The following is a 15,518-nucleotide window of genomic DNA, read 5'->3' on the forward strand; positions in this document are numbered from 1 at the left end:
GACAACATGCTGCTTAGTTTTTGAATGTAAAATTGCACAAGAAAGGTTTTGGCCATCCATGGATGTACGAGGAAAAAAAAGGATTAGGAAGGTGTGTTATGAATTATAATTTTTGGGATGTGTCCAGTAGAATAGTAAATGGAAAATGTATACATTTTGGATGGAACTACAGCAAAATACTCTGGGATTCAAAAGATTTCTTTCCACTCTAATTCATAGTGTATGTTGGTCAACTTGCATGATGGGAATAAATTCTGATTTAGAGACAAGGTAAAGGTACAATGGGAACTGCCTCATAAATTGCTTATTACTAAGTCTCTAAATGAAAAACTGTGTCGTCAGACCTAACTGTGTTTTTGTTTTCCTAGCAGCCCATTCATCTCATTATAAAGGCACCCCTTATATGTACAAATGGGTTTACTATCAAAAGCACAAAAATCACTTACGCGAACAGTAATTTCCATGACAAGTTGCATCGAATCATACATATTAAGGAGGTTGTATGGTCGACATAACAAAAGCGACAAATTCTGTCGACCATACATTCGAAATCCCCCATTCACAGCAATGCTGTGAATCCCTACCCTGTGTACGTCCTTCTGAACGGACATACACATGAACATCGACATTCTGACTGTCACACCTACCATAGTCGAAAAGGTGGCTGTCGGACATGTCAACGTCGACCTTTTGACTGTAAACCGTACAAATGTGAGCATGTGCACAGGCAGGCAGACACACACACACACACACACACACACACACACACACACACACACACACACACACTCTCTGTCTCTCTCTCTCTCTCGCAAACTCTCATACACACACACACACACACACACACACACACACACACACACACACACACACACACACACACACTTATTCAGGCTCATTCATATCCTCACAGACATAAAGACATACATTTGCGTGCATACATACTGTGACACACCCTATCCCCACAACTTTGTTAGATTTACCTGTACCAGGAATACTCCCTTGGAAGTGAAGGGGGTGGCCATCATCTCTTGAAGACATTCATTTTTTTTCCCTTCTGTAACATTTTATTCAGATGAGTGATTCTCTGAATCACTCATCTAGGTAATTCAGGACTCACAAACGTTTCCAGGGGAGAGCACATGGCTAATTAGCATTAGCTATACCCCCAAAATGCTACAGTAGCATATGGCTTTGACCACAACACTGTTGACCGCTTTAAGTCCCCCACAACAAGAAATTGTTAGTAATAAAGTGATATAAGAACTGGAAGGCTTAGTGAGATGCAGAAACCTTCCTTGATAAGTTAAGCTTTTTCCTAGATTATAATATTAATGATACAGCTGAGGGATTTGGTAATTTTGTTAAAGAATGTTAAGCTCCAATAAAGGGCAAGTGAAGGCCATATACTTTGAGAGATGAGGGTTAATTTCCCAGTGTACCAATGATGGCACAGAAAAATGGAATGTTTGCAAGGGGGGTTATGTAGAAACACTTTTTTCCTATAGATTATAGTATATAATAGCACAATATACATTTTCTTTGTATTTTCTTCTATACATTTAGTAAAATATCAGTGTTCCTCCTTTACAAGTATTGTGGTATTGTGATTGTAACCTCCATTTAAACTACCAGGGGATAAGTGAGTAGACTCTTAGGTTTAAGCAAACACCTAAAATAAGACAACTCTGGAATGCAACACATATTCCCATGTTGCATTGCTGTGTCATAATCAAAATACCTATCAAAGTATATGGTGAGGGGAATAGAAACCACATACTTCTGAGCTTTATTAAAACCTGGCAAGTACCACAATAATCACGGGTTTGTCTCTTATGTCCAACAGACTTTGTTAAACAGGCTTTGACGAATTAGTCTGTGGTGGATTTTATAAGATATGGTTTGTCTTTGAAAATGGAGAACATTCAGCACATGAAGTATGTTTGTCATGAAAACATCAGAAATACATCATTAGAACAGAATTTAATCTTTTGGGCTTATAGGTTTTGAAACCATAAATGAACTGCCAAGGTCAAACTGCACAAAAGGAAGCTGATACAGAGGTATAAGAGCAATAGTTTGACTTATCTTTTCACTTTAACATGTATTTTTTCAATTAAGATAATGGTTTTCTGTCATAGCGTCGTGTATCACAGTAGTAACATCTACTGGAGCATACAGAAAATGCCTGATGTCTAAACTGTACTATATGAGTGACAAAGCAGGTAGGAAATCAACTATAAATGAAAGCAGAAGGTTTGTTATAACAGCTTTCTCACTTTTGGTAGGATATTGGCACTGTGGGTAAAATGCCCCTTAGTATACCTTTTTATTGCAGGAATTTATATAGCAGTTATTTGATATGCAGTAATATTTATACTTCAATAATTAATGCACACTCTGCTGGAATATGTTCATTACCCAATACTGCCGGAGAAGAAAGACAACTCGGAAAAAAGAAAGAGATCACTTGGTAATGAACAAGATATTAAATGTATAATGTTTTTATTAGTTACTTTTCCTTTGCCCTTCGGACGGCCTTTAATTTGCTGAAAAGCTGTTGCTGCTGAATTATACAGCATTTTATTTGAGCCATGATGTTTAGTTTCTCCTTATAGTTATTATTATTTTCTCATATTTTAAAATATTAATGTAAGTCCTGTATGAGATAATTAAAATAAATATAATCACAGATTGTACTCCAGTGTGATAATTTGTTAATGCAGTTTTAATATCAGTATATTTATTATTTCTTTTTGTACAGATCAGTCACGGAGCAGCTGTAGCATCTCTCAGTGATAAGTCTGAGTTCCCATCTTTCTCTCGAACTGTCTCAAACTTCAACTCCCATGCCCTTGGATTAACAAGGTTAGCAATGTACTTTGGCTGGACATGGCTAGGGATCATCAGTTCTGATGATGACTATGGCCAATTGGGAAGCAGGAGTCTAAGAAACAGCCTAATTACTGCTGGAGGTTGTCTTGATTTCCAGGAAACAGTGCCACGGACTAATGCCAGAACTAAACTAATGCAAATAATAGAAACCATTAAAAGATCAACTGCAAAAGTAATTGTTGTTTATGTTAGCAAAAAGAACATAGTTCCAATTATGGAAGAAATATCAGCACATGATATTATGGACAGAGTCTGGATAATAAGTGACACATGCACAGTATCTCAGGAGGCCTTTAATAAAAAGATGCTAGAAACAATAAATGGTACAATTGGTCTGGCACATCATACAATGGAAATGGTAGGTTTCCAAGACTCTGTTTACAGGATCCATCCTTTAACCCAGCAAGATGATATTTTTATTAAACCATTCTGGGAAAAAGCATTTAGCTGTACCTGGGCAAACAGTAGTATGAAAAACAGCACATTAATAGCAAATGGAAGGACAAGTTTCTGCACAGGTGAAGAAAAAGTACAGGACCTGGATGTATCATTATTCAATATTTATACATCTGTGCTAGCAAGTCGTGCCTATAATGCATTGTATTCGGTGGCACATGCACTACATGACATGCTAACATGCCAGAATCAAAGGGGGCCTTTTCTTAATGGATCATGTGTAGACATCCTTAGCTTTGAACCATGGCAGGTACATCTGCAACTTATAAAATACTTTGCAACTTCTCTTCTCATTAGTGTGTGCAGTGCAAGTTTTAGCAACTGTTGCAGTTTTATGATGTTGTCTGCACTCTGCTGCGTAAAGAAATGTTTACCTATAGCTATAATGTCATGGCAGAGTACAAGCAACATATATCCTTTAGAGAGTTGAAAAGAGAGCTATATCTTTCTTTTGAAAGAATGTAAGTACTCAAGTCAATAAGTCAATGTTTAGGAAATGTTGCTTTACCATTCCTCAGCTGCGGAAGAAAGGGAATGGTGAATACTTACATTTCCAAAAAAAAAAACAGAAACTTTTGCATGAACTTCAAGTAATTCATCACTGTGAACTGGGGGGGGGGGTTATGAGTACACAACCATCAGAATATTGGGTGCACAGGGCTTGCCCTAAAGTCAAAGACATTTGTCAGGCTTACCTGCAGGTATTCTCTGAACTGGTGATTAAGCAGCAAGTGTGAAAATATAATGTTAGAGTGAGTTTTGCCACAATGTATTGTATTGTGCAAACAGTCAGTGAGCATTTCATTTTTTTTCTTGTTTCATTTTCTACACTGTGGTGTGACTGTGGGACTGGTATATTCCATTTCAGGGGTGAGGGTGTCTTGCCAACCTGTAATAAAAGATTTGTTGTGTATTTTTAGGGGATGTTTTGCTCACAATTTTTGACATTTAATTTTCGATAAATGATGAGACATAAAAAAAGAGATTGTTGATGGCTTGAATGTAAACACTTTGACAGAGATATTTTTTATAACCATGGAATGCTCACAATGCCAGTAAGTGCTCCATGTATGTCTGAAATGTATACATGTAATGTGTAAGTATACATATATGCAAGTGTCTCAGTATCTCATGAAACACTGGAAGTTCATTAGAGCAAACGTACAAAGAGCAATCACTTTAGAGAAAATCTAAAATGATCAAATATATGAAAAATTAAATTTTTTTTATTTGCAAAGGGCTTCCCCCTACACCTTTCTTGCCTCCATGCCAATTATATATACACTAACTCTGAGATCGCACAACAGCAGGATAAGGGCAAATTATCTTACGCTGCAGAAACATGATCTCATACAAAAGGCTGCCAGTAAAAACTCCATTTGAAAAAATATTCACTCATATAGACATTCACATTTGTTTACAGCTGTAAAAAGCATTGACTTATATGAGTGTTCACTCTTTCAAATTGTAAAGATATACACCGAACATGGAAACTACCGGCACAGCTGACCGAAAATCAGCTGAACGTTCATGCTGGCAGTTGTTTTGTGCAAGATGGTGGTGGAGTTCAGGGTGGATAATTTGCCCTTTCCCCACTATAGGGTGATCTCTGATTTTGTATATACAATTAGCAGAGGGTGTGGAGATACGGCCTTTCACATTTGGGGTGCAGGATGGCATGCCCTCTAGCAAAAAACAAGATTTGCTATTTTCTTTTTTTTGATTGGGTGCTGATCACAAAGCTTAACTTGTCAAATATGACCAGCTGTCATAGAAAGACACACACACACATAGATCTGGAGACAGAGCGAGCAAGATCCACAAACACATTCACAAACAACCACATACAATGTTATTATTAGGGTCGAGACCTCAGAAGGAGTTATTCTGAGCCTGGCTCCATCATACCTAATCATGATTGCTTTATCACAAAAAAGGCATCAGTGTATCTTTTAAACTCAGAGAAACTTGTACGTATTTTGATATATTCTGTAACCTAACAACTCTTATTATGAACACATTTCTTTTCTTCATACCATTATATTTCCCTACTACCATGAGCAAACTGTTGTTTTGTGCATAGGTTATAGCAGGACAAATTGATGTCTGTTGTAGTACACATACAATAATTTTAAATATATGTGTGCAACCAAATTAAGTCATCTCTTATGCCTATACTGGAATGAATGTCATCCAAGTAGTTGAAGCCTTCCACTATAAGATGCATTTCTGCACTGTAAAATTAGTTGGATGGATGAAAGATAGATATTTTTACCTCAGTCAGAAGAATGAAACATAAAAAACTGTCGCACCTAAGAATATAACCCTGAAAGTTTCAAAAACTGAAAACACAAAAGACTTAGGGCAAAATTTAAATCCAGTCTCAGTGGACAAAACACAAAATGTCATGGAAATGCCATGTTGTTTGCAAAATGTCTGGTTTATGGTCTATAGCTGGATCCTGCTGTTTGTACTGTACACACTGCATCCTGGTGGGCAGGACCAGCATTTATTGACTGAGCATGTTTTTCTGCTTGCACAGCTGTGAGATGAAGAAACAACTATAATCCTTTCTGGTACCTCAGTGAAGTCACACACTGACATATGTAGATGAAAAGACATAGGGCCTACATGACTGTATATGGGTACTGTTTGATATGGTACTGTCAGTTGTAAGAAAAACAAAAGTCTTGGAAAATAGATTTCAGCAGCTGATAGTGCAAACTTGTTTCCAACAAATCTGGCACTTTAATTCTACAGGATAGACATTCATAATTCAATCACTCTGTGATAGCAATCTTTTCCTATTAAGGGCTGTAGGCAGCAGTTAAAAACTTAGCCATAGCTAAATACCAAGTTTAATCTGAATTTGCACTCAAAGTACGGATCCGGAGATCGCATATCATAAACTATTCATTAGCTGAAATGTTGCCAGTTTAGACATTTCCAAGGGATATATACATATCTCTCTCTCTCTGTCTCTATCTCTCTATCTATAAAGGGAGAGAGTAATCCCTTAGTGATTCACATTGTTTACAAAAAATGGTCACTGCCGTTAACCTGTTTTATTAAAAGAACGACTATATGTACAAGTGTTGACCTGTCTCTAACAATAATTTGTCTTTTTGAAATATGACAACAGATTTTGGCTAGAAAAAAATACATGTATAATTTTTGTAAACATCAATGTCTGCATGCTTAGTATCTAGTTGTCAGTGTTCTTGGAAATATGTCTTATAGTATCTGTTATTGATTAAATTATCCATCCTATGCAAGTAAGAAGGTAGTAAATTGATAAACCAAGGACATACATGTAGGATTTTTTCTACTATTCAGTCCTACAATATGTAATTCAAACATAATCAGTCAATCACATACATGCTCATTCTATATTGACATGCCTCGTGCCAATTTGCATGTCATTAATTTCTGATATGTGAATGCAGACATCATCAGCTTGCAACATATTATTTGAAAATTGAATAAGCATCTTCTTGGGATCATTCCTAAACTCTGTGGCACATTGGCAGTACTAATAAGCATCTTTTGGGGATAACTCCTGAACTCTGTGGCACACTGGGTACTAATTAAACATTTTGCACTTAATGACACTAGGGATTGCTAGCTAAATTGGAAAAATAATGTGGACATTCCTTATGCTGCTGTGTAAGTATGTGTACATTTGCTATTCCATACATATGCAGAAATTCAGTATTGTTCAGTGGTGAAACATATACAGCTGTATACTTGTAAGGCACGGATGCATTTTGCTGCTTGCATTGCCATAAGTGGACATCTTTGTGGTATAGTCACCCCCCCCCCCCGATGTGATAGCATTTTATTTTTTTAAGTAAAGGCAATTCATCAGAGACAACTCTTGCAAAATGTATCAGGATACTCACACTGTTTACTATAATGTATATATGTATATTAGAATACTGAAATTAATATGTACTGGTTGCTCAGTTCTTTTTATAAACTTTATTATTCATATATTTAGTGGCTATACTCTGTTTTAAACTTTTGTTGGAAATTTGATACTAAGGCTATTTTTTTCTTGTTCATATGTTCCTTTCACATATTCAATAAAATATATTTGACAAAAAAGACTTTAATGAATGCTAAAAACTGAGGGTAGGTTGTTTGTTGTGTAGAACATTTTACTGCATAACAAACAGTTCAAATTTCTTTTCCAGTAAAGCAAATTGTGCACAATGGTGTTTGAACTGAGATAGAATATATTGTTCTTCACAGATGCCATGGACTTCTATGAAATCAAGTAGGTAGCAGTGCCACCCCTCTCCATACTTAAACTGTTGAAACTTTAGTAAAACTGATTTTTTTTCCCATTTGCACTGACCTCCATGCTCCCTAAACCTAAAATACCCCTCCCACTCCCTAATCTTAAAACTCCTTTCCCCACTAGTGCCCTTTTCCATACCTCCTGTACTCTCCCTATGCCTACTACACTTACCTTACTCAGATTCAAATAATGTTAATGTGTAAGCTGTGGCAACTGCTTGCCTGAACTTATATTTTAGTTGAGTTTGAGCATCAAAAATAGCATGCCTGAGCTTTGAAACATTTTGTTTTGAGCTCTTGGGACTTGAGCAATTGTAGATATGGATTATTTATTTATTTTAAATGTGTCTGCTCTTAATAATTTTTCCCTATCTACCTCCCCACACCTGATCATCAGCTGCCAGCAGCTCCTATCCTCATTCACCAGATCTACCAGATTGATCTTAACCTCCACAAGCCCAACCTGACCTAAAGCTGGGGCTAGTGTGGAGATAGGGGATGCTTATACAACATAATACTGCTGCAGCTGTTGTGGAAAGTTCCATGGCACCCACCAGACACACAGCTTTGTGAACTTGACAATGGCTGCCTTGAAGAAGTGCATGAGCAATACATACATACATACAGGCATGCATACATACAAATATTTTAAGCATGGGCAATAATGCCCTTCTATCCTGCCAATACATCTAAACAGTTATTCCCATAATAATTGTCCAGTCTATTCTTAAAAAATATCTAAACTAGGATTTGCGTTAATGTAATTTGGTAGTCTGTTCCACGTATCAAGTACTCTCAGAGAACCAATTAGTACACTTCTCATTCCTATAGAACCTTCTTTATAAGTCATCTGATGGTTCTCTCATACTTTTTGATAATCCCAAACATTCCCAGAAGTAGTCGTCTCTAAGTACTCTATATACCTGAATAAGCTCTCCTCTTAAATATTTGTATGAAACACTGTACAAGTTCAGATACTTTATGAACTTTCATAATAACTTAAATGTTCACATCCATGGATGTCCTTGGTATATATCTGCTGTACTTGTTTCAGTTAAGTCATGCTTGATTTCTTATTAGGTTTCCATATTGTTATCGTACTCAAGTTTGAGTCTAATATAACTAACAATTTCCTGAACAAGTTGTAAAATGGTTGCAGAGTGGAGTTTAACATGCATGCTATATTGCTATTTCACTTATCCTAGGTAGCCCCTTACTTCTAGGATGGACAGTCCAACTTTAGCCTCTCACTCTCATCCTTGCCCTTCCATTCCCTCCAGTTGCATAGCCGCTAGTCAAACATGGATCATCTGGGATGCATTGGGGGATTTAACTATCTATGTGAAAGGACTTTCTGTCTATTATGAATTTGCAAGTATATGCAAACTTTATCAGAAATCTAGTAATTTAATACATTCGTAGAATATATATATTTCCACTCTGTCCTAACTACTTCTTTTCATCTTGAGCATAAATGATGTTCTACTTTGCTTATTCTGTTGGGTGTCTACAAAGCTCTGTGTAAGAATTTTATTTAAATATTTACCAGAATATGGAGGAGATAGCTTTTAACAGATTTTTTTTAAGAGTTGAATTATATCTCTTTCAATAATATTTAGTGATACATTTTGTCTTGAGTAATGCCAGTAGGTATATGGTATAAAAGTCTTTGTGATAGTTAACTATTACTATTATATATAAAATTGATCTGTAAGAAGTTTTATTAAATAATACTTCTGAAAGTTGCTTTATTCATTTAAGATAGATATTGGCTTTACTATCATTCCTTGATTTTTTTAATGTATTTGTTGTGCATGGAGTACCACAATTATGCATCAATATTGGAAAATGGACAAGTTTATTAAACATCTTTCTGACATTATTAAAAAGCACTTTTCAAGCTTTTGTTAAGCACACTTAAGTATTAAGATCAGGTCTGGTGCTAGGGATAAACCTGACAGTGTCTGCTGGTAAGGAACAGCAACATAAGTTAAAATAGCTTTTAAAAGTTGCTAGAATGTCACTCTGACACACTTATAGGCAAACAAACAAAAAATTGGTAGAATGAAGTGTTTAATAGCTTTTTAAAGCTCTTTGTACTTCACGGAGAAACTTTACTTCAGCCTGTGATAGGCTTAACAGTGCTAAAGGGTTTTGCAGGTTTTTCAAACAAAAAATACAAAACACTACACACTTTTATACTGTTTTTCTGATAACTGGAAGTGCATGGAGCAGATAAAGCTCCATGCACCACAGAGAATTATAACTAAGTCGCATTGACCATGATCCTTTATTATTGGTTACTGAAATAGATACCAAAATTTGCCTCTTGAGCTTATATATCCTGAACATATATAAGTTCTTTATCACAGGAGACGCAATCATAATGCTCTATACAATGAATTGTGTTACACTTCCAGATGTAACCTAGTCCCTTCAATCTTACACTTTCAGATTTAACCCAATCCCTTTATCAATGCAAAATGTAATATTTATCTCCTCTTTTGACAATGCATTTGCTTTATTCAAGCAGCAAAACTTTCTTTCATTTTCACTATGTTATCATCCTCTATACATCCTACTATGCAACAAAAGTGAATATAGAAAAGTTCCCATTTTTGGTTGTGGATGCTTATATACTAGGCTTATAATCACTTTTATTATGGAATTTATAGAAGTTGAATTTAATGGGAATGAAACATAATGTTGAAAATAATTAGATATTGCTAGCAATATTTTAATATTAATATCTCTCAATTTTTTAAATCTTAAATGTTTTGAAGTAACATAGACCTGTCCATAGTTTGCTCCATTTAGCCATGGCACATGCTTATCACTCCACTGCACTATTAATAGCCAATAATTTTATGATGTTATTTAATGAAATCATATTCCCCCTCTACTTGTTTTAATGTGATTTTACAGATATTTGGGAACAAAAGAAATTTTAAGAATAAATAATTTATATATTTTTTTATTTGAGTTTCAATTGATATCAAATATGTCTTATGCATTGCATGCACTATTTTGCATAATAAAATCATTTTACTTTAATGTAGCCTGCCCTCAATTAGGAAGAACAATTTTTCTTAGCTATCCATCAAATTTTTGTAACTATAACTATTGCTTCTGTGGTAATCATAATCATTTTTAAAATATTATATATAATATATATATATATATATATATATATATATATATATATATATATATATATATATATGCGTGTGTGTGTGTGTGTGTGTGTGTGTGTGTGTGTGTGTGTGTGTGTGTGTGTGTGTGTGTGTGTAGATAGATAGATAAATAGATAGACATAGATATATGGGTCTACTTTGAACTATCAAAATAACACTTCAGAGAAACTCAGTTTCGCTAGTCTGGTTTCAAGAAAGTGCACATCTCCAGAAATGTACTTTCGCAAAATTACAATTTACCGAGATTGTTGTTGGAGACTGCGGTACAGTGGGGCTAAGGGAATTTTCCCTTTTCCCCACTGTAGTGTGATCTTGAACTTGGTATATATTAGTAGCGGGGTGTGGGGGGTACAGGAAGACTTGCCCCCCTGCATGCTTTAGTGTAGTGTATTTGTTTTTTTTACTTTTTTTAAGTCTTTGGCGATCTGTAGTTTCGTGAAAGTACATTTCCAGAGAAATGTACTTTTGTGAAACTGGAGTAGTGAAACTGGGTTTTGTTGAAGTGTTATTTTGATGGGTCATCTCTCTCTCTCTCTCTCTATATATATATATATATATATATATATATATATATATATATATATATACATATATTTATTATATATATATATATATATATATATATATACATACATATATAGATATACACACACACACTCACAAACACACACACACACACACACACACATACATATTCACAAAAATGTATTCCAAATATTTACATCTTTGCAGCTCTAATTAAGTATATGTTTGTATGTTCAGTGACATTTTTCAATGTGACATGTGATACAATGGTTTCTTTGAAAATTCTTTGAATTCTTTTAGAATGATAACAAAATAGGACAGACATGTATTATAATATGATGATGCTAGTATTGTGCATTGTTTTCTGGAATAAATCATTTAATGTTGTTATTATGGTGCAGGTAATGAGCTAAGGTTTCCTTTGCAATTGCATATAAAAAGTAAGACAATAGGTAGCCTTGTTTCATCCAATTTAATGTGTATTTTGTGTGATATACGTCACCACTTACTTAATTTAAGTTGTGTAAATAAAATACAATTTTGTAGCAGCCTCACAAATTCTTTTGGGAAACTCTAAAATATTGAAAAAAATATATATATATTTCAAACTTATGAGACTGAATGCTTGTTTTATACCTAGACTTATTGCTACCATCCATACATCTCAGAAATTATCCTATTATGTCCTGATGCTTTGATATGTTTTATTCTATTTTTAAAGCTACTTCAGTGGCTGGAATTATGGTACCATATAACCTGCTCTCAGATTGTCATGTCACATAAGTTCATATATGACCACAGACAAATGCCCAAGTATAAACAATATTTTCCAACTCTACAATCCCGAAAGATGACAATGCTCTACTTACAAAATGTTGCTAACTGTAACTAAATAAACCACTACTGCTGGAGACTCTCTAGACTCCTCTTCTTTCTTTAAAACCAGGAATTCCATACCTGTCGCTCTTAAAATATCAAAACATATGAAATACAATATTAAAAACAATACAGGCCAAATTCCAAAAGAGTCGGTGTCAGTGTAAGTCTCCCTTGATTCCAAAACACCTCCTCTCTGTATAACTGACTTACTTTGGTGTATGAAGTATCTATATACAGGCTTATCTTGGGCATCAGATTCCAAAAGACTTGTATTCAGCCTGCTCTCCGTGAGAGTAAGTCCTTTGGAAGTGGGGCCTAAGTCTTTCAAACAACACTTAAAAGATCACTTAAAATGCACTCATGCTATTACTTGGACATCTCAACTCTCTGTTTATAGCCTGTCTACTCAATAAACAGCTTTCATACTCCTCCTGATATAATTACAATCTAGTCTACTGCTGTTTGCACTTCAAAGAACCTCCTATGCTTATTGTTAGCTTCACATTTCACAAAAAAATGATCTGCTATAAGGCTTAGCGACAAATTGTATTATATGTGAACCATAAATAATCAGTTTTTATTTTGTTGTCCTCAGATTTCACACAATGTATGACATTTTTCTTCTGCCATGTACTATTTCAATATCTGGTATAAAAATCTAACTTATATTGACCTAAACTATGTTTAGTCTTATTGTCTGAAATGTGTTAAATATTGTCTTACTGTTTACTCCTTTTATTGTGGAGCTTTTTCCCCCAGGCCTTTGCCTTCCAATGAAAAGGGGCAGCTTGTCTACTCAGTTTAACCATCCTTGTAAACAAATGCAATAAATAAATAGAATCTTTATTTTATCACAATACATGATCTGTTAAAGTTAAATTATCTTGAGTTTACCTATTAGCAATAAATCCAGTTTGAGCTTCATTAGTTAATGATGGTAAGATTATTTAACACTCAATGAGTGGTCATGTTATAATCAGTATTTAATACAAATGTTAGTCTATATGATATGCAAATATTAGAAACCTGTATTTATTTTAATAAAGACGGAATAAGATTTCATTCTGTATTTTATTCACTATTTCATTTAGTAAGTTATTAATATTTAGTGATAGTAATTTGTAAATCTCTGAAATTGTCCTATCATTTTCTGGTGCTTTGATATATTTTATTCCATTTTTTTAATTTGGATAGTTACTTCTACAGTTTTGATTCGCTTCAATACATTTTCTATGTTACTTTCAATAAGTAAATATATGACTTCCATATGAAAACTATATTGCAGATTTTATTCTTCATATGTTTATGATTTGTGGAAAATCTTTTTCATGTAAGAGCAGTCTTCACTGTGAGGAATGCACAATGTTAAGTTGTCTGTCTCGCCTTCATTCTTGCTGGATGGGTTCGGAGCCGATCCTCGGCTCTGACTCGGCCTTTTACTAAAGCTCGAGAGCTATTTACCGGCTTGAGGCCTCCCCTTATCCCACAATGCTAGGCGCCAGATACCCAGATCTCGTTTGCCGCTTCAGCTACGAGGTTGCATTTTTTACCAGCTCCAGGTCGTATAATTCTTTTACTACTATTTTTACAGTCAGAGTTGTTGTTATTTTTAGATTTTCTTATATATTAGTTTATTAGATCGTGTTTCTCCTTTAGACCCACTTAGGATCTCCTTTTTTCTGTTGTTACAGTGTCCCCCCCCCCCCTTGGGGTAGTGGTTAGGCCTATCTCTTTATAGTATTGTTTTATATATATATATATATATATATATATATATATATATATATATATATATATATATACATATATATATATATATATATATATATATATATATATAATTTTTGTGTTAAGTTTTTGTTATTTATAACTGTTGTAGTTGTAGAGGTATAGTATTGTTAGTTCTAGTGCATGTGTGTCTGTGTTTAGTGTTTTAAGCACTAGTTTAACTTCCCTTGGTATCTCTTCTATTATGTCTAAAGATACCAAGGTTTCAGGTTTCAATAAGTGTGACTCGTGCTGTCAGAAGATGTCTCTGACAGACGGTCACACTTCTTGTGTTTATTGTTTGGGCCCCCTACACCTGCAGGACTCTTGTTCGGTCTGTCATGCTTTCAGTCCGAGAGTCCTGCAGGAGCATAGAAATAAACTCATTTTGAGAGGCTTGTTAAAGCCTGAAGGATCCCTGGCTAAGCCTTCATTGGGGAAATCCTTAAAGCCCGCCAAACTGTCGGCTCCCTGTTCGGAGCTGATGCCGAGTGGAGCTTCTGCCTCCTTGTCGGTTCCGGCCGGAATCGACACTTCGAGACCTCAGTCAGCTCTGACTTTGCTATCGGAGCCTTCTCTGAGCCAAAAGTGTTCGAGATCCTCCTCCTTAGAGTCTGTTCGTTCAGCTGCCAGGTCCCCATTACTACAATCGGAGTGGAGCCATAGATCCCATTCCTCCCGGTCCTCCAGGCTATCTGACCATGACTTAGAGAGGGTGGTCAGTAGGCTCCTTAAGTCGCAGGCACTGGCCAAAATGTTGACTAGCCCTTCTCAACAGACTGTGGCTATCCCTGTTTCCTCAACATTTCCTCCTTCGACTCTACTACCGTGTTCGGAGCCGGAGCTTGTTGGGGCTCGAATCATAAGAACATCGGAGCTGATGCCCCACCCTTTGGCTCCTTCATCGGCTCCGATCTCTTCATTGGTTCCGGCCTTGGAGGGATGCGGGCACCGAGACTCCCTCATCGGCTCCGAAGGGACAAGTGGCATCGGACCCTTGTCTGACCCCGTTCTCCCTCTCGGGGCCTCGGCGCAGGTGAGCTCGGCCCCGACATCAGCCTCAGAGCCATCCCTCTCGGTGCTGGGAGGGGTTCACATATCTTTGGAGTGGAGACCCTCTTCTCTGCCTGATAGGGGCGCCTTTGAGGTCATGAGGAGTGTGCTGACTCCGGTGTCGGCTCCGCGATCGACCCCTTCGGCTCCTCCCCCCATGGTGCCTGCGTCAGTTTCTGTCCACCCTCCGGACCCCAAGCGTGGAGAACAAGCGCTCCAGGTAGCCCTATTGGGTGTATCTTCCTCTTCCAAGGCCTCTCCTGATCTCTCAGAGGAACCCTCTCGGAAGAAAAAATGTAAGAGGAAGCATGTTTACTCCCCCTAGTCAGTCACCTCTGACACCGACTTGGAGAATTCGGAAGGGTCCCCAAGGCTCCCCTCTGAGGATGTCTCCTTTTCAGACATCCTTGAGATCCTTAAGCAGAGGGGGAACTGGACCACCCTCAA

The 15,518-nt window shown here is 36.2% G+C and overlaps 1 protein-coding gene across 1 annotated transcript in view; it reads left to right on the forward strand.

Annotated features, from left to right (window-relative positions):
* The window catches only part of LOC122801282 (extracellular calcium-sensing receptor-like), a 150,073-nt gene that overhangs the window by 1,215 nt on the left and 133,340 nt on the right, over window positions 1–15,518 (forward strand). Inside the window, exon 2 of the mRNA XM_044070829.1 lies at window positions 2,765–3,601. Within this exon, the coding sequence (XP_043926764.1) occupies window positions 2,765–3,601 (837 nt within the window). The remainder of the gene's footprint in view (window positions 1–2,764; window positions 3,602–15,518) is intronic.

This window comes from Protopterus annectens, chromosome 4.part1 (genome assembly GCF_019279795.1).
Source record: "Protopterus annectens isolate FY-2018-M chromosome 4.part1, PAN1.0, whole genome shotgun sequence".
Lineage (NCBI taxonomy): Eukaryota > Metazoa > Chordata > Ceratodontiformes > Protopteridae > Protopterus > Protopterus annectens.